The sequence below is a fragment of the Camarhynchus parvulus genome, chromosome 4 (genome assembly GCF_901933205.1).
Source record: "Camarhynchus parvulus chromosome 4, STF_HiC, whole genome shotgun sequence".
In the NCBI taxonomy this organism is placed as follows: domain Eukaryota; kingdom Metazoa; phylum Chordata; class Aves; order Passeriformes; family Thraupidae; genus Camarhynchus; species Camarhynchus parvulus.
In genome coordinates this window covers 49,717,900-49,737,657 of record NC_044574.1, presented here as the reverse complement: position 1 = coordinate 49,737,657, position 19,758 = coordinate 49,717,900, and the positions used below count along the sequence as shown (strand labels likewise).

At 45.4% G+C, this 19,758-nt stretch overlaps 1 protein-coding gene across 1 annotated transcript in view; it reads right to left on the bottom strand.

Moving 5' to 3' along the window:
* Positions 1 to 19,758, bottom strand: part of MFHAS1 (malignant fibrous histiocytoma amplified sequence 1) — a 34,811-nt gene that overhangs the window by 4,643 nt on the left and 10,410 nt on the right. Inside the window, exon 2 of the mRNA XM_030947954.1 lies at positions 944 to 1,070. Coding sequence (XP_030803814.1) covers positions 944 to 1,070 — 127 coding nt within the window. The remainder of the gene's footprint in view (positions 1 to 943; positions 1,071 to 19,758) is intronic.

The following is a 19,758-nucleotide window of genomic DNA, read 5'->3' as shown; positions in this document are numbered from 1 at the left end:
CTGAAGTGAAAGTAACAGGCATTCACATACAGCACAGCAGCAGACACCAGCAAGACACTCAGCTGCTCCTCTAAGCTCCCTACCAAATTCCCTTGTGCCACTCCAATTAGACAGACCCTGACTGAATTTCTGTTTTTCTGGAAAACCCATGCATCAAAAGGCATTGGCTGCTTTTGTGAGTGTTCCACATTTTTTTGCATCACAACACAGCTCTCTTTTCCAAGCACATCCCCACTCTGTGAAGTACATATAGGCTATAAATACACAAGAAGGTAGGGCTCCTGTCCAGGGGGACCTCACAAAGTTGGAGGACTGAATCAACAACAGTGCTGTAAAATTCAACAAGGACAAGTGTATAACTCTACTCCTACAACAGGACAACCCCATGCACCACCACAGCCTGGAGTCCTGCTGGCTTGGGATCTGGTGGAAAACATGTTGAACACAAGCCAGTAATGCACCTTATGCAATGAAAATCAAGTTAATAAAATAAAATAATAAGGGAGACTCACATGGAACAAAAGGAAAGAAGTTCTGTCCCAGAATAAAGTCTGGGGGGGTGGTAGCACCTCCATCCTTGTCATCCCAGGATGACAAGACCCTCACCTCTACAAGGTCCCAAGGAACCTGACCTGCCTGTGAGAGTGGTCCTGCTTGGGAAAGGGGTGTACAGAAATCTCCTGAGCTCCCATCCTACCAAAACCCACCTATGAGTGCATTATCTCCTGATCTTGCATCTGCCACAACACAGCTCAGAGAACACCTCAGCCCACTTCACTGTACTTCTTATCCTCTGAGTGGGCTGTCTATAGCCACAAATAATTAGAACAGTCCCCAGGCTGTGGGGCTGCTACCTTCCAAAAGAAGTGCTTAGTGAGGGCATGTTTTACGTAGGCTTTCTGGTGTCTACTGACAGGGGAATAGGTCTGCTTTCTGGTCTCACTTGGAACAAGGGCTGATCACAGTAGGAGTGGGGGGGTAAACCAAGGCAACATTAACTCGCTCGCTGCCGTTCTTGGGACAGATGATCTCCGTCAGTCCCTCTGGTCTCGGCTGGCTCAGCAGTTCTCCTGTGAATAAAGGAAAACAGTGAAAATTTTTAAGCATCAGCAAGGCAATTTTTGCTTTTAGTATGCCCTTCCTCTCCCCCTCACCAGGTAAGCATCCATGAGTGATGCAGGCAAGCACTGCAAGAGGGCTTACTGGTCCTGCAATGCAAGCAGGTCCTATACATGTAACCACAGTGAGTGTCCTGAGTACAGCTTACAGACATGCTGTTCCCCACACACATAATATCTGCCATCTTTCCAGTCTCTGCTTTGAATCACTGCACACAGCCTCAAGACCTCCTTAGGCATTCATAGCATCTAGATGAAGACTCCCTAATGCCTCTCTCCCTGGGTGCATTTGCCACAACTGCCATGGGAGTGCTGCTGCATCCTATCAGGACCCTTGGCTATGCTATACTCTGCTGAGCATGCAAATCCCAGCTCTCAGCTGTTAGCTCTTCCATATTGGAAGCAATACCAGCTCTGTATTGAGTCACTAGCAGCGGGGGGCTCTCACAACGCCTGGTATCCCTCTGTGAAATGAGTTGCGTCAGCTCCACTGTTCAAGTGCCAAGTTGGCAGCTCCTCACTGCTGGCACCCTTGCAGAATGCAGTTCAGGGCAAGACACAGGTCAGCACAGTGAGAGGGGAAAGCCAGTTGCTGAGATGTGCCCAGCCCTGGGGAACACTCCCCAACAGCTTGCTCAGAGCAAATCAAGTTTCCTCCTGGCTCCATTCCACACATGACTGGCCCCAGCAAGGCAGATCTCCCAGCCATCAACATGTCATCTCCTCAAAGCAGTCCATCTACAGCTTAGACACCCAACAGCACCAGAAACACCTCTTGATACCTTTCTGGGAGATAGGGTCTGCTCTCAAAGACAATATGGGATGACCAGCAAGGGCTCAATTCTTCTGAGTTTGCCTGCATGGGTGCCGAACAGACCTACCCAAAGCAGAGGCACCAGGTCACAGCTGGCTTGATCAGTGACTTTCTTTACAGAGGCAGGCCAGCTGTGAGTGGGCTGCAGCCATAGGTCCACACAAAACTCTCTGGACCCATCAATCAAGCAGCCGCTGCGAGCTGTCCCCACTTCCACTAAAAGACTCAAGACAGATGGTCCTTGGACTCCTCTATTTTTAAATGCACTTGCAATAAATTCCTCTACTGTTAAAGAACATAAAAAAATATCTCCTTCTGTCTAGTGGCTATTGCTGTGCATCCCAGGAAAAACAGAAAAGAAATCACACTTCAAAGTACTGCTCAGCCTGTGCAGCAATAGCACAACAGGCTGCCCCATCACAGGGCATGAAACCCTACAAATGCTGCTTCCCTCTTCTCCTTTCCTCTTCTGCTTCTCTTCTCACTTTCAGAAAACAGCACGTCATTTCATATAGCGAAAACAGAGGGGAGGGCTTGGCAAGGAATATCCACAGCTGCCCTTGAGAGATACTTGTAGGGCCAGCAATTCCAGTTTGCTCCCATAGTCTGCAGTCTGAATTCACATTTGGTTTGAGCATCTCCCCTCACCTCACACCTACACTTAAACCTGAACTGGCAGAGCAGCTTTTAAGCGAGGAAGATGCGTCTTCTAAACCAGAAGATGGCATTTGCAATTCAAAGTTAAGTCTGCAAGGCAGCGTCTTCAATTACATGAGCTGTCATATTTTGAAAGCAGCATTGCACCCCATTGAGCATGTACACCACAGGGCTCCAGCTCCCAGCAATTCCCAGGTTTCCAACCTCAGGCTGACTTCCAAACTGCAGTACTGATAACTGTACTGAAAGCACCATTTCTGAAAAATGAGTCATAATATTAGTGCACCATTATGCACTTTAAAGACAGGGCTAATATCCACTAAATCTTAAATCAGAGGAGGGCAATAAGACTGGTCTGTCTGCTTGAGCCTTCATGCCTATTTCCATTTTCCCACTTCAGAAATACTTAGATGGTGATTTCTCACACAGAGGAGATTGCTGGACGGTAAAACAGATGTCTGATTTGTAGGCAAAACCCTTGCCACGTCTCTTCAGTCACCCTCCCTTTTTTCATCGCTTTACCTTCCTCCCTAGGCTGTCTCTAGGACAAAGCTCACCTTACCCTGTACCCAGCCCCAACCAAATCTCTTCCAGTCTCACTCCCATTTCCTGCTGACATACATGCTGCTCCCCAGAAGAAAGATTTTTCTTACAATTTCACCATAAGACATATCATGCACCAAGTGGACAGAAGGTCACCTATGTGACCTTACTAATCTTCCCCCTTTCAGCTAAAAGATGTCCTGCTGCTTTACTATACTGTTCCCATCCCCTTCTCATTGCAAAGTGGTCATCTTTGCTGCACAAATCCATCACAATACTAAACTAGGTATAACTATCTCAATCACACCTCATATCATTTACTGAATAAAAGCCAGTGCAAATGCCATTGCAATATGCTCTGTAATGTATGCTATAACAAACTAGCATTGAGACACCCTGCTTGGATACAACTCTCCAGCCCAGAATCTCTTGGAGGTTTCGGAAACCTCACATTTCTATTCAGAAATTATTCAAACTGTAGGAGATTATTATTGGACAATAAAAGTCCTCAGTGCCACAGCAGGATGGGAAAGAGAAGATCCAATGAGGTATTGGACTGATGGATACAAAAGGATACAAAAGGAAAAGCTAAGTGCCTGCCATGGGGAGGTGTTTGCTTGGTTTAATTGCGAAGTTCAAATGCAGTTTAAATGTAGCACTTCGTGTTTGCAGTACTTGTTCTGCCCCTATGTACAGGCTGTATTTTGCACATTCCTCTGTGAGCCTGTCACAAATTTTACTGGAAACCTCAGCTCTGCTTGCTCCCTCTGAAAGGTTGCCTGCAATAGCACACACAACAACAAAGCTTATCTTAGTCTCAACATGGACTTAGTTTTAACTCCCACAGAAGACAATAAGGTTTTAACCAAAACTCCAATTACTTTGTCTTAAGGCTAAAAACTATGACAGTAAAGTGTGTGAAGAACAACTTCATTTTTCAGTAGACAAATCTGCTTGACTAACATTATTCATCTGATTTAAGAGCACAAACCCTATTTTTAAAGGCACTTTAATGCTGGGTACTTGATGATTAGGGCCTGATGTTTAGATGCATCTAAATCCCAGATCAGTTGATAGTAGTGAGGCACCTGCCAAGCCTGGTTAAAAGCACCTGCAAACAGAGAGCAAATGCTTGAGAAGATTCTCCTTTGCTGCCTCTCATTTGCAATGGCACAAATGGTGCCAAAAAGTTCTATCTGTTCCATGGCCACCCTCCTGGTGTTTTGGCACAGAAATTGGTCTCCACAACTTGGTAAAATGTGCTGCCCGGCAAGTTAAGGTTGAGGCACAAACCAAGACCCTGCGATGAAGCTACCACGGTCAGTTTGGCTGCTGCCATAAGTTGGTTTGTAAACCCCCCAGGCAGATGGGCTGAGCAAGTCATGATGCCCGCATTGGAAAGAAATGTGCTACACATGGGCAGTACAAAGGAAAGACAGGAACAAATCTGCACCCTTTCCCAAAGCTCTACCAGAAAGGTCTGTTTCCTTTCGGCATTAGCTAGCTCACCTGAAGCAGTTACTTCTATGTGTCAGCAAGATGTTCTTCACTGCCGCTGTTTTATCCCAGAACACACACAGGCACAGGCTCACTCAAAGCTCATGCCAGTGATCAGAGCCATGCATGCTGCAAAGCACACTTCACTGGCCTTTAGAAAATACCCATGAAATGCCAGATACCCGTGACAAATCAGAGAGCTACGAGAGTGGCTGACAGCAAGAAAAGCGAGTACTTGTAGCAGTGTTTGGTTACTCCATGCTGGCAGCCAGACAGTGTCAGCTGTAAGCCTACTTGGCTGCCTAACAGAGAGGAAGGTTTGCATGCAGGAAGAAAATCCCACCTAGAGCACTTGCCTTCATGCAGTTCCCACTTGCAGTGGCTGTGCAAAGTGGCTCAAGGTTCCCCATTCATGTATCAAGAATCTGCTGCAAGGGCATAAGGATGAGATGCTCTAATCCAGCCTGTCATGCCATCTCCTCTCCCTCAGAGCTCCCAGGACAGCACATTTGCACAGTATCAGCCTGACGATGTTTGTCATTTTCATGCTGTCAGGACCTGGGCCCCACTGGGACAAACAGCCAGAAGTGGATGAGCTGGACCTGGCCCCAGCTCTGTGGTGTTGCTTCTCTCTCTTCAGTCTGCCAGAGACCTTGAGGATATATTGTTCATGCTTTACAACAAGGGAATGAGAGCCAAAACCAAGCTGCTCCTACATCTTGCCCTGCTTCAGCACTGACCCACTTACTCCATCATATATCCTAGAGCTGCTCTAAGCAAGGACCCACTGGTTTTTGCAGCCTCAGCGCTCATATGTTCTCTTACCCTAAATCCCTTCTCACTCTTCCTCCTTGCTGAAGGCCCTCCAACACAAACCACTGCAAGTGTGGTTGACTGGAGACAGACTTTACATCTCAGCCTCAAGTGCTTCTCCCTCAAGCCTCCTTTGACTAATCTTTGCTTGTGACATCTCTCAGCACAGTACTCAGCAGTCATGCCTTCAGAAGAATAGAGAATAGAACACTTCAACACTGCCTGCATACCCAAAGCACATGCCTCATGCTTGGTTTCCAACAGCAGTCAGAAAACAGGGCTCACATGAGAGCCCTGGCTCTCAGAACACCCCTCTGTGTTGCATGCAGTCCCATCCCCTTTCATCCATACGACTGCAAAGAAATTTGGGCTGGAGAAGCTATAGCTTCTGTGCCTGGCTGTTTGTTGTTTTAAGGTTCAATAGCTGGAGCACGTACACAATTACATCAAAGCTGTCACAGAGGCAGGGTGAGATGAATACCCATGTGCACAGATTTCCCCTTCTGCTTTAAGCACAGGAAACGCCCTCACACACTGGGACTTTACAGCCAGCTCTACAAGAAATCTTCCAGGAGTCTTGGCAGAAGGAAAGGGAAGGAGATGGTGTCTCGCAAGCCTCCATCTACTCCATACCATTTACATCTTCTCTGCTTAGATGAAACTAATTACTTGCTTCATACAAATATTGCTGTGCATGACACACAAGCTTATTCTCAAGCACTGCGCACAGAAAATACTGCTCTGTACTGGTATGAATTTTTAATATGCTCCTTGCAGCACTGCCTGCATGTCACGCACAAAAATATTCCCCAGAAAGAGAGAACACTGCACTTGATTTATTTCTGGAGTCCTGAGTGACCTGATCTACCCAGCCTGCTTGAGGCAGAGGGCTGGATAGAGACCTCCAAGTTAGGATTTAATTTTTTTCTCACTCAAGGTCATTCTCCTGGCCACAAATCAAACCAAAAAAAAAAAAAAAAAAAGGGAGCAGTGCAGGGTGAAATGCACATTATGAACAAAAGTTTCATAAGCCTCATGTTGCAGTCCCCAGTCTGAGGAGCTTAGAACTAGCAGACAAAATCAACAACAAAACCCCCAGCCTGTCAAAAAGCCCTACTGGGAGAGTGCTGTGCAAAAAAGGCAACAGAGAAGAAAAACCCTGTTGGTAAGTAATCATCACAACAGCAGGCTGGTGAGCAGAACCACCATCAGGTACAGCACATGCCTAGGAACAAAAAAGCCTGGGATTTGATATAGTTTAAAAAGAAAAGGAAGGCTTGAAAACAAAAAAAAAGTTTGCTCTGGAGATGTGGAGTGAGAAAGGCAGCCAGACGCAAGGCAAAGGACTAGCCTACAGAGGTGAGTCCCCAAGACCAGAAGCTGATAGCACAGAGAAAAGGGTGCAGAGAGCAAAGGTCAGAGCTTTCCAAAACATGCAAGAGGAACCAGTTTCTCTTTTGAAGGGTTCAAGACCAAAAATGCCAACAGCTTCCTTGAGCACAGAGCAGTCTCTTGTGGCTGCCCAACTCCAATCTACAGCATTACAACTGTTAGAGAGGCAGGCTCAGCCTTGGCTGATCTAAGCATTGGGTAACTTTCCAGCTCCTGCATTCACAGCATCAGCTGTCTATCGAGACAGCACCTCACCTCTAGGCCTCACAGTTCTGACTGTGGACATACATATGGCTCACCTTGCCATCCCCCAGATGGCTGCTCAGGAAATTGTTTTCTCAAGGCTCTTAAGTCATGTGAGGTGAAAGAAACACAAAACAAGCTTTGGAAACAGACAGCAATGCTTCTCAGCTTGGAGCTGACAGGTCAAGCTTCAGAACCCAGAGCCGCATGTCCCCAGGCCAGGAACCCTGGAGACGCTGCAGAAGCTGGGCTCTGCTCAGCTCAAGCCTAGGCAGCTTTTCCCCCAGTAGCTGAGATCACCCTGCACTTTACCTCCTACCTAAGGAGCTACCAGGCTAATTACCCTGGCAGGAAGCCCAGGGCTGTGCCAAAGGCCAAGGTGCTCTGCAAGACCTGTCCAGGAGACACAGGCAGACAGATGCTGTTCCTGGCAATCACTAACTCTATTTTCTGCCACTCAGGGAATGGGAGAGTCACAAAACCACCAGCTATGGTCTGAAAGGCTTAAGGGGGTTAAATACCCTCCATCTTCCCCAAGTCATTATAGGGTTAGCCAGCTCTTAACACATCACTGTCACAGCAAAAGAGGACATTGACACACCTGAGCATTTGCAAAAGCTCTGGGGAAGCCCTTGGCACTGGACTGAGCACACCTCTGGGTGGAGAACTTGAGTGGAAAGTGTTCTGGATGTTCCACTCAACAGCTACAGGGGGTTAATTATTCAAATTCAAAATACCAAATTACAACTCACACACTAGTTTTCCCCTCATGAGTTATTTGAGATTATCCCTTACCAGTGTGGTTGTACAAGGCTTCCAAGTACAAAAGTTGGAAAACACTATGTTTTCCCAAAACATTAGTTAATTATGTTTTTCTCAGGCACATAAAAATTAACTATAGTTATAAATGGAATTCAATTAAAAGAAAATTAAAAAAACCCTTATATTCCCCAAACCACACAATTTAGTACTTCCCATCTGCAGACTCACAAGCACAAATGCAGAGAGCAGTAAATGATCAAAACAGCTCCATCAAAATAACTCCAGGAGCAGTCATAAAAGTTTGAGCCTTGTGTCTCCTGCTGGCAGTACAAAATAAGCAATTCTGAAAAATAAAAGATGGTTGCCATCTAACCTGCTCCTAAGCCGGTGGGGGTAAGTGACTGACCATCAATGTGGCTGCACAATGAATGCAACTTCTCTCTCCTCCTTCTGCAGCCCATGAGATACTGAGTGCAGACAGCATGCATGCCAGGTAACACTGACATCTCAGCAAACTGCCACGAGGAGGGAGGGCTGTGACTTTTGACACTACTGCTCCTTCCAAAGAGATGAGGAAAGGGGATGAACAAGATGCCCTTTCTCCACTCTGTTCCATCAAACTCTATATATTTCAAACAGTATTTCAGCATGAGTAGTCTCCCTCGTCCAGCTTCATCTTTACCTATAGGCACTCCTTCTCTCTTCTCCCTGTGCAATAGGGAAGGTGGGAACAAGCCATCTCTTCCCACTAGTGACCAGAGTAGAACAATGGAGAAAGGACGTGACCAAAGGGGACAAGCAAACAGCACAGCATAAAGTCTTAGAAAAATGAGAGGGGGCACTGGGGAAAGATTGAGAAAATAAAACATCCTTCAAATTGCTGAATGTTTTGCTGTCCTTCTAATATCTGAAAAGCTTTTTGAATTGGCAGGCTGCAACACAGCACTTTCTGACAACTGCAATACAAAGCCATGAAAAATTGATTAGCTTCATTAACATTTTAGGACCTTATTAGCTGGAACGAAATTGACTGTCAAGGCATTTTAAGGGAGAGTCATGGTGTAATAAGCTCAGTGCGAATTATCCTGATCCCAGAATAGAAACAGGCCTGTCACTGAGTAACCAAGCCCAGAATCTACCTTTTTAATTCCACTCCTTCAACCATATCTGCCATAAGCACTTTTTCAGTTTGCCAAGGCAAGGTACCAGCTGGAGAGAAAGCTGCAGCCAGCCCCAGCCTGTCTGTTCTCACCCAGTAACAGCGAGGGACACCTGCACACAGAGCATCCACCTGAACACTAGACACCACTGGCTGCAGACAGTCCAGACAGCTACAATTCCCACCAGTCTCAGCCCATCTTTCCAAACAGTAATTTCAAAGTTATTACTCCTCCATCACAAAGGAGATGCTGACCCTTTCTTCATCTAGATGATCAGCACACTGCAGGTCCAACTAAATGGAAAAATAAAAGCAGTTTAAAGGAGTTCTCAAAGCCATTACTATTGATAAACAGTTAACAGGCAGGGTCCACTGAAGTCTGCAGGGAGTACCAGGACTTGTCACCATCCTGCTACCTCAGTCTCTCTGTGTTTAGGTCACAACACATGAATAGGTGGCCATGTGAGAAGCCAGCCCCCAGAGCAGGCCGTACAAGACTCAGTCTCACTGACTTCCAGCCTTAAGCAACTGATGAGGCAGAGCCAAGACTCTGCCTGCCCTTCTGCTAAATTCAGAGAATTAGTCAAGTCTGCAAGACATATTTCCTCACAATAGTCTAGCTACTAATATTGCACCCAGAACTGGCTGATTGTTTTCTGCCTGCTCCAACACAAAACCTAGAAAGCCTTAATGCAGCTACATGGTGCTACATGGTGCACTTGAGGAAAAACAAAAGGAAGCACCTGATGCAGACTGCTGCAACCATTAACTGGTAAAGTGTCCTTAAGCATTACTAAGGAGACAAATCCGTGTGCTGATGTCATCTGCTAATGACAGACTAAGGCTGGGAGAGCACTTGAGACAAGTCTTTTCCCCTGTTGGCTTGCTCCTTCCTCAGAAGATGTCCATGTGTGCCATGGTTGAAGGTAGGATTCTGGCTAGGAAGCCCCTCTTCTAGAAGTTGACAGGTGTCCAGCTGGTAAGTGAAAAACTTGGAGTTTTCTGTTGTAGTAACCTTTTACACTCTGCCACAGCATCCTTTCTTTTCTTCTCTTCCTTTTTTTTTTTTTTTACCATTTACTTACCTTTTGCCAGCCAAGAAAAAGGAGAACAAACCAAAACACGCATGCAAGACTTGCATCTACGTGTTCTGCCCAACAGTTTTCTCTGAGATTAAGTAAACTCCTTTCAGGATAAAAGTAACTTGACTCCATGAGAATTGCTGTTGCCTTAGGGCCATTCCAAGGTTTCAGTGTGTTGTGCAAACTGAACTGGAAGGAACTGTATTTTCAGACCTGTGGCAGTAAGTGTTCTCTCCCAGATCACTTAAGGTGAGATGCATGCACAATATTCCTCTGTAAAGCTATTTTGGTCACCCTAAAACACTCGCTGCTCATCAGGACAACCACAGAGCCCACTTAAACACAGGAACATTTATTTTTTACCCTTCAACATCGACTGGTCTAAGGAGAAAAGTCTTTACACCAAAGGTCTTGCTCATATTCAAATGTTAAATCAAGTGTTCTACCCACTTATTGAACCAACTTGAGGTCATCCCTGTTCTAATCCATCAACATGACTTCGTATTGAAGTCTCTTTACTGGGGAATTTGGTCTATGCATGTACATCACAAAATTTATTCTAGGCTCATGCTTAATTGGAACAAAGTGCCTCCTTGGCATTTTTCCTTCAAAGCTATCCACTTTCTACATAATAACTAACCCCACACTACATGCTGTCCACAGGTATGGCTTTAGCTGACCACGGAGCTGCAGGATCAGAGAGGTTTCCTTAATTACAAGGACATCAGACATAACTTCCTTCTTTGCATATGTTTGTTTAATTTACATTATAGTTTGTTGAGTACATCCTTAGTCAAGTGTTTCTTCCTTATGAAACAAAGTGTGATGCAGATTTGCATCAAGATATATGGCTAGAATCAGAGGGAGCAGAGCACTGAGACCAGCCAATTCTCCTTCTGGAGGAGGAGAATTGCATAAGGCCACTACCAAAGCATTGCTGGCACACATGGAAGCACCCAAGCAGCACTCCATAGAGCTCAGAGCCTGAGTCTCCCTATGCCAACAGAGGTGGAAACCTGATTTTTGTTTTCAATCTGCTCTATTTGTTTGGCTTAAAGTATCTTTTGTTATTACCAAAACGGCAGTCTTCAAAGTTTGAGTGACCTGCTGGCTTTTTCTTGCTCAATGATAGAATAAAGCTCCATCTGTCCTTTTACTATTAACAGCTTTTACTTGCTCCCTTTTCCAGATGGGATGAGAACTAATCTTTTAACTTTTCTTTTTGTGTTGATTGGTGATTCCTTAACATTTCCAATAATTTAACCACTCTTTTCTGACCCCTCTCATTCCCTAATATCCAAATAGATGACAGACAACTAATTGTCATAAATCAATGCAATAGCTAGCTTTTTCTTACAAATACCTTTTTCCCAATGAGAAGTGCTTGTTTCTGAACTTAATATTATTATCTCTGCTGAGACCAATGCTTATTGCTTTTTATTCTACTGTTGGAATGCCTCCCAGTGAGAAGTCATGCAAATACAGAAACAATAGCTTTGCTACTTAACTCTTACAGAGTTCACTGCCTGCTAAATGCCATCTGGCCTGGGTTCTCAGTGCTCAAAAATCACCTGCAGCATTCATCTTTGCTGTTTAAAAATCACTTCTATAGTAGTCACATTTGCTACTGTAACAGGAAGGAGCTCAGGGACCCAGAAAGAACTCATCAGCCTCACAGGGAAGCAGCAGTGCTGCTAGGAGAACATTTAACTCCTCCACCATTTCTTCTACTCCTGTGCAACTTTCTCTCATAGGGAATTCTGTCCTAGAGCTGAGCTCTCTCCTGGTCCCCTATTTGTACTGTAAACAAGTATTACTTCTAGGTTTCCACCAGGTGGATGACTCTGGGGTACTTACACCAGTGTCATTGTAACACAACCCTGACCCGCCCTCCTCGTTCAGATGTTTTATCAGCTCACCTGAACTCACCAACTGCTTACTGGCTCTCCTCTGGATGGGACCTGTCTTGGGGAGGAACCACCTTAAACCTTCCCAGTCATCAACTTACACTGATCAAAGAGGAGACTCAGGGATATATAAAGCATACACTGGAGGTATGCTCCCCAGGAGTGAGGACTATTGGGATTGAAAAAAACCAGGAAGCAGCAGAATGCTTGCTCTCAAACGCCATTCTGTTCAAACATTCTCAAACCACAAGTGCCAGAGTTCAAGTCCTTACTCAGGCTTGCTCTGGGGGCAAGTGAAGCAGGTGTAGCAGCTCAAGAGGTGGCTACTGCCAGAAAAGTGGGAAGAGGATACACTTCAGAGCTACCTAAGAGTTCACACGCTGTTTTAGTCAGTGCACTTTCCACAATACAATGGCGGAGTAACAGCGAATGAAATAAGGTCAACCACACGCACTGTACGCCATTGCCATTACAAGAGAAGTAAATGCGGCCCTTTGTCCAGGACCACAGCTTGTCCTGAGATTCAGGAGGCCCTAGAGGACTACTAACCAGTGTTTTGGACACTGAGGGTTAAAAGAGGGAGTCGAAGTCAGACTGGACTAGATGGAGCCTTTCCTTCCCTCCACCACCAGAAGTCTGCTCTGTCAGTGAAAAATTCTGAGAAAGCACAGACGTACGAGCTGCATCTATCTGGGCACGTAAGGATTTTGCATGTTTGGTGCTACTGGAAATGTGTCCCACAGTTCTGGACTTCACCAGCAACTGCCTGGGAGCCAGACAGAGGCACCAGCTGCCCTCCTCCCTCAGTCTCCTGCATTTTGTTCTTAAACACTCAAGCCAGGAAAACAGTCCTCCAAGCAAGGCAAAGCTTTATTAAAAATGAGTTCCGATTAAAAGGGGTTTTAAATCCTTTTGTAATGATGACCGGATTATCCGCATCACGCTGCATTACGCAACTGAGAATAAAGCAGCACAGAGCAAGGGGTGAAAGTGTTGTCTCCAGCAGAACCATAACTTTGTAGGCAGCTCTCAGTTCCAATGCTCACCTGCAAGATTCAGATGGGATCAGGTGCACTTTGGACATGCCAGAGAAGCAGAATCACGCACAAACCTTGTCTGATGCAGCAGCTGCAGAGCAGAGGCTGTTTTGCCACACAGCTTTCAACCAAAGGTGCTATTTCAGGGAAATACTGATGGCTAAATGCTTCAGGAAGCACAGCTAAGAGTACTAAACTCTGACCTGAAGCCTGGGCACGGGGTCTGCCATAAAACATGACAACTGGTAATCCCATAATGGTGATAAACCAGAGGCTGGTCAAGAACTGCCTTCAAGGTGCCCAACCTCACTACAAGGACCCTGCTGCCAGCATCCACCCTGGTGCCCAGGGGCAGCAGCAGCCATGCAGTAAGTGAACAGCCACACTGCTCAGCTTCCCTTAGCCAAAGACACCTGGCCACACTTGCACAGCTGCCAGCTTTTAATGTGAAGCACTGCAAAGTGCTGGGCCAGAAGTCCAAGTTACAGATTCAGAGCCAACCTAACGCACTTCCCAAAACAGCCCACTAAGCATCTCCTCTCATCACACCCTCTTCAGCCCAAAGGTTGGTTGGAGAGGTTTCTTTTTTTATTTTCACTTTTTTTCCTTTTTTTTTAAATCAGATCCTGTCTGAATCACTAAACTGAATGTGATCTTGCCGTGTTCGGCAACATTTTCTTAACATTGTGTTAAACTTCACTATAGGCATTCAAAAAATGTGCATGTGTGTAAGTACATAACATGCTAAACTCTTTTGTCAGAGAAGATGTGATTTATTTCAAAGAAGAACAAACAAGTTAAAACTAACAGACAACTTCAAAAGCTTTGTGGTAGCTTTCCATTACAAAAGACACAGAGAAAGGTAATTTTTTTTTCTGATCCAAACGGAAGGTTCCCAAACTTTTCTTTCATCCAAGGAAGTCTTTAGTTTGGCTGAGCCTTTGAGGTACAAAAACATTGCTTAGGAAAAGACACACACAAGATTCAACTCTTGATTGTTTATTTCAGCCCCTGACCCTAGGAAGGCTCCAAGCTGACCACAGCAGCCACTTGGCAAGCTGAATTATTTGCCTATGCAAGCATCAGTTAAGATCTTTCCAAAATCCAGTAATAATCACCTCAGAGCCTGTAGGGCTCCCTCTGGGCACACTCATGTTCCTTTGAGAAACTACAAACTTCCTGCTTGCTCAAGCTGCCATGAAAATGTCACCAGCGCTGGATCACAGCATGACCCTTCATGTGACACGTGAGCGAGACTCCCTACCCAAAACTCCTGACAGTACAGGTTCAGGTATGCAGATCTGGCTGGACCTTTCTGTGAGGACCAAGCATACTGGAGTTTCACTCCCTACATAGCCCTCTGGCACCATGATGAACTTGAACAAAAGCACTTGGAGATGACCAAAGTTCCAAAGTTCCAGAGTGAGGCTCACACTGCCTCCATTTTCACCTGCTGAACAGTTCTACACAATTGTCCACCAGGAGCTTAAAATGATGGTAAAGTATAAATAAATTCTTGCTCAGCAGATTTCTGGGATATGGAGGTCAGCAAAAAAAGGCATCTCTTCCCAACATCCCAACTCCATCTCAATATGAAAGCAGGCGTGGGATGTTCAGAAACAAGTCAGAAGGCTGTTGAAGCAGAGCAGTTAGCTATAATAAAATATGAGCTTGAACCTCCACAGAGAAAGTTTTAACAAAAGACATGGCTTTAAAAACACCCAAAACCCCCAAACAAATAAAAACGTCAAACCAAAATCAGTAAGAAAGTTGACAGCTTGAATTACATATTCCTGACACCAAGAGCTAAAGGTGCTCATCAGGGCAGGATTCCACCAGTGCATTTTCCAGGCAGGGAATGCTCAGTCCTAACAGAGTACAGTGAAAGATCCATGTATTAAAGAGAACTGTGAAACCAGGGGCATGACTAGTTCCCATGTAAAGTCCCATTGCGTCTTCTACTTTGCTGCCAGTTAAACATCTTTCCTATACTGTCCTCCTTGAATTGGAGGATGAGTGAAGTACCAGGGGTGTGTCTGTGTGCACATGTGTTTGTATTAAAATCCATCACCACTGCCACTCACTACATCTACAAGATGTTGAAGAAGTTCAGAGCATCAAAGCTCTGAGCCCCAGAGACCCTGTACTGAGCAGGCAGAGCTCGAGCAGGGCTGTAAGGGGGCCCCAACACAGCACTGGCACATGCTCAGCATGAGCAGGCTGCCCTCAGAACCCTGAAGCTGCAGCATGGCTGCCTGACTTCACAGAAACAAATTTCTTCTTTCACACTGTAGCCATCACTTAGTGCCCAACCAAAATAGATTTAAGCTGTTCCATAGTAAAAATAACAGCGACCAAGAAACATTATGTCAGATCACAGGAAGGGGAAGCTCTTTTTTGCTAGATTTTCTAAATTTAGCCACTTTGATATACCAGAGTCATACGGATATGAGACTTTTCCAAATCTAGTGCATGCATCACTGTCTGAAATAAGAGCATGAAAATCTCTTGGACAAAGAAAGAGGCTGCTCAAAAGGAAGATTTAGAGAAATGCACAGGGAGCTGAAAACTCATTTGATTATGCAACGAATGTAAGTAGGCCTGGTGCTTGCTGCTGACTCCCTGGTTTGGAAACCTGCCACCAAGCATCCTCTGCTTCAGTAGTATCCAGCAGTTCTGTCTATAAAATTGTGGTGGGTTAACCCTGGCTGGATGCCACATGCCCACCAAAGTCACTCTTATCACTCCCTTCCTCCTCAATGGGACAGGGGAGACAAAATACAATGAAATGCTCATTGAGATAAGAGCAGGGAGAGATCACTCACCAGTTGTCATGGGCAAAATAGACTCAACTTTGAAAAATTACTTTAATTTTTTTACCAATCAAATCAGAGAAGGATAACAAGAAATAAACCCAAATCTTGAAACACCTCTGCCCTACCCAGTCCTTTTTCCTGGCCTCAACTTCACTCCTGACTTTTTCATCCTAATTTTGTCTACCTCCTCCCTCCCCAGTGGCACAGAGGGTCAGGAATGGGGTCTGCAGTCAGTTCATCACAGATTGGCTCTGCTGCTCCTTCCTCCTAAGGGAAGGACTCCTCTCACTGTTCCCCTCCTCCAGTGTGGGGCCCTCTCCCACTGACTGCAGTTCTTCATGGACTGGGGTCCCCCATGGGGTCGTAAGTCCTGCCAGCAAACCTACTCTAGTGTGGGCTCCTCTCTCCATGGGTCCACAGGTCCTGTCTGAAGTCTGCTCCAGCACAGGCTTCTCAGAGGATCACAGCCTCCTTCGGGCATCTACCTGCTCCAGCTGCAATTGCTGCTGCAAGGGCTTTTGGTTTTTCTCCCCTTCTTATCTGTTATCCCAAAGGTACGACCACCACTGCTGATGGGCTTGGCCTTGGCCAGTGGTGAGTCTGTCTTGGAGCCATCTGGCACTGGCTGTCAGAGAGATGGGAAGTGTCCAGCAGCTTCTCACAGGAGCAAACTCTGTACGGCCCCACTCCCACTACCAAAACCCTGCCATGGAAACCCACGGCAAAAATACAGCTGCACACAGCAAGGGTGTAAGAAACACCGTGCAGACCAGGAGAGGAAACAAAATCCTCCATCTCTTCTCTTCACTGCAGTAGCACAGACATATAAAAAGGATAAGTCTGTCCATCTTCCCCTTCCTGGAATATCCTGGAAATGTGGAGAGGTCCACCTGCTTGTTTCTCTCTGAACAAGCAGAGATTGGATTCCTGAAGATACAGTCCAGATGAGGCTTCCCCAAGAAAGCCAATCCATCCAAAGGACTACCCAGGGAATACTTTGAGCCAGAACTGATTATTCCAGCTCTCACTGCTTGTTTCTAGTTGGGCTGCTCAGCAATACCGAGGTGCAAAACAGAGTGACCCAAGAAGTTCAACAGTGGGACAGAGGCTGGCTGGCTCAAAGCCCACATTAAGGCAGTGGAGGCCAAGCCAGCAGCTGCTCTCTCAACCTACAGCACACTTTATAAAAACATTTTAGACCCAGAAAAAGCTCTCTATCATTAGTGAGAGTTTGTCACCACACAGCTGTTGCTGAGTCAGACACCAGTTTGTCTGGATTTGCAATTTCCCATGCCCTGTGGCTACTCCCGGGTTCGTCTGCAATTTGCAAGACGCATTCTCTCAAAGGTGTGCAGAGCAGCCTGGCTGCCACCTTACTGTCACTTTGCTCCAGCTCCTGTGTGTCCCATCATGACTAAATCCCCCTGCTAAGGAAGGTCTTTGCTCCTGTGAGCCACTCAGCTTCACAGATGAAGAATTCCAAAAGTAAGGGGACAACTAAGTTATGTAGTTGCCTCTAGTCCCCCTTTGGTCCCATGTAGACAAGGTCCCAGCTGTTCAGTTCTTTTTGGGGGGAAAAAAAATTCTGCATAAACAACTCGAACTATTCCCCATCACATATCACAATAAATACAGCTGCATATTATTATACATCGAGGGTGTAATCCTGTAAAGCACAAAGATCAGCAATTTGACAGACAATCACGCTGTTTTCCCCATAATGTAGTAAAAGAGAATATGTGTACAGACTGGTGAGCTAGACACGATACAAATATAGAGAGAGGGTGGAATGATAAAAATTCAAGCGTCAGGAACATCAATATGAGAATGACTGCTTCTCAGAATGGATCTTTATCATCAGCCATTACCCCATCTTTTAGTACTTCATTCTTTATTGATCTCAATTTATCTGAGAATTTTAATGAGAGACGATAATGCAACTGTTTGGACATGGGCAACAGGAATATTTAGAGTACAAGACTGATGTCAGGCAGCCTCAGAGAGAGGTCCCTGCCTCTCCATCCTCCACACTGTACAGCCTGTGCATTTCAGCTCTGCACACTGCTAAATTCTTGGTTTCTAACACTATCTGTTCAGAGAAAAACTGCTTGCCATCTGTACCTGACTGCTGCTTTTAGCAAAGAGGCCACAGGGAGGGGAAAGAGTTGCTGGCTACTAAATAGCCAGCAACAGAGTTCCACAACAGCTAGAGATGCAGCAGGGAGCTACTGCACCATGCAGACTCATGGTCTGTACTGCAGGACAATTTTGCAGTTCTGCTGTGTCCATCACAAATTTTCAGAAACAGCATGATGAAGATGCCTCTTTCTTCTGCTGCAAGAAGCTCTCCCTCCGTATGTTGCCCATGTGGCAAGTGGGAGGGTCTTCCTAAATGTGAGAACACTAAGGGATAGCCTAGGGACAAATGGTGCCAACCATGCACTGATACAGAAGAACCAAATGCACTGCACATGTCTCTCAAAGTCAAGCAAGGCCAAATCACTGTATACCTTCAATATTTTTCCACTGCATGGTTTCATGGGGCAGAAACTGCTAGATGCATTTGCTAGAAGCAAATTAGGTCAAGTGCCTCTGTCTCAAATCAAACCCTGCAGATTTTGATGCTGTGGAAACCACAGACAATTAATTTTTCAGGAAGTTCATAAACAACCCTAGCCTGCTGTATGGCAGGATCTGTTCCTTATCAGATACCATTGCTCACTAGGTATTGCTGGAGAGAAAAACACCTGCTAAAAATGTAAAGAACATGATCCAAGGGGAATTCAGCACACAGACTGGAAAGTTACTATGTACACATCATTCAACAAACAAGTCTTGAGTGAAGCATGCCATAATCTTGTATTCTGTTAGGATAAAAGCCTACAATATTAATTTTATCACCAGTCATTTGTGGGCAAGAGGCACATAAATCCCTGTCCTACCACTGTTGTACTCTTGTTTTGTTCCTGGCACACTGTAACAGGAAGAGACTGAAAACTCTACAGAAAGTGATGGGTACCATGAATGAAGGAGGAAGGAGCTTTCCCAGAACAGTGTAGGTTCCCCCAGATGACACAAATAAAAATGCTTCTCTAAACTAGACTCTTGGCAAACATCATCCTAAAACTGGATAAAAGAGATATCCTGGTATTGCTTTCATAAAGAGTTTCACAGAAATGCACTTGGAAAAGCTTGTGAAATCCTGCCAGTAAAAGCCCAGCAGAAGTCTCCCATCATCTTATCAGCACAATTCAGTGTATCCTAGATCAACCACACTACATCTGCTTCCTGGAGTGTTCAAGCACCAAATCTGAGTCAGCACTTGGCAATACAAGGCAGGTCTGAACAGGATTTGAGACTGAACTTTATTTTGTGCTGAAGGTTACTTGCCCTGAGAGTTCAGTGTAGTTTGATCTTCACAAAGTGCTCAGTTTAATGGCCTTCCCAACTGAAGCACCTTGCTCATCTCAAAGCTGCTGTTTGGCTCAGGCAGAGCTTGCCATGCTCAACTGCCAATTCAAAATTAATGCTACCTTGTAAAGTGGTTAAGTCCTAGGCCATTTTCACACTCCTCCCCCAGGAATCCACAGCTAAAACCAGTAAGGAGTGTACTCAGTACACCTTTGGGTAAAGCTCAGAGTTGTTGAAAATGACCACAGGGAAAACAAAAACACAAATCTGAAATTAAGGTCTTGCTTTAAACCACAACCAACTCCAGCAGGCAAGCACTCCAGCAGTCACAGCTCAGTCTGAGCACAGCCTCCATCCACTGGCCACAGACAAGTCACTCCTAACCACAGAACCTGGTAAGTCTGAAACCACAGTACCACTGACCATGTTGGCAACCCGACCAGTGTTGCCACCAAGCTTTAGCCAGGAAAATACCACAAGTGCAATATGTCTTTAACCTCCAGCAGC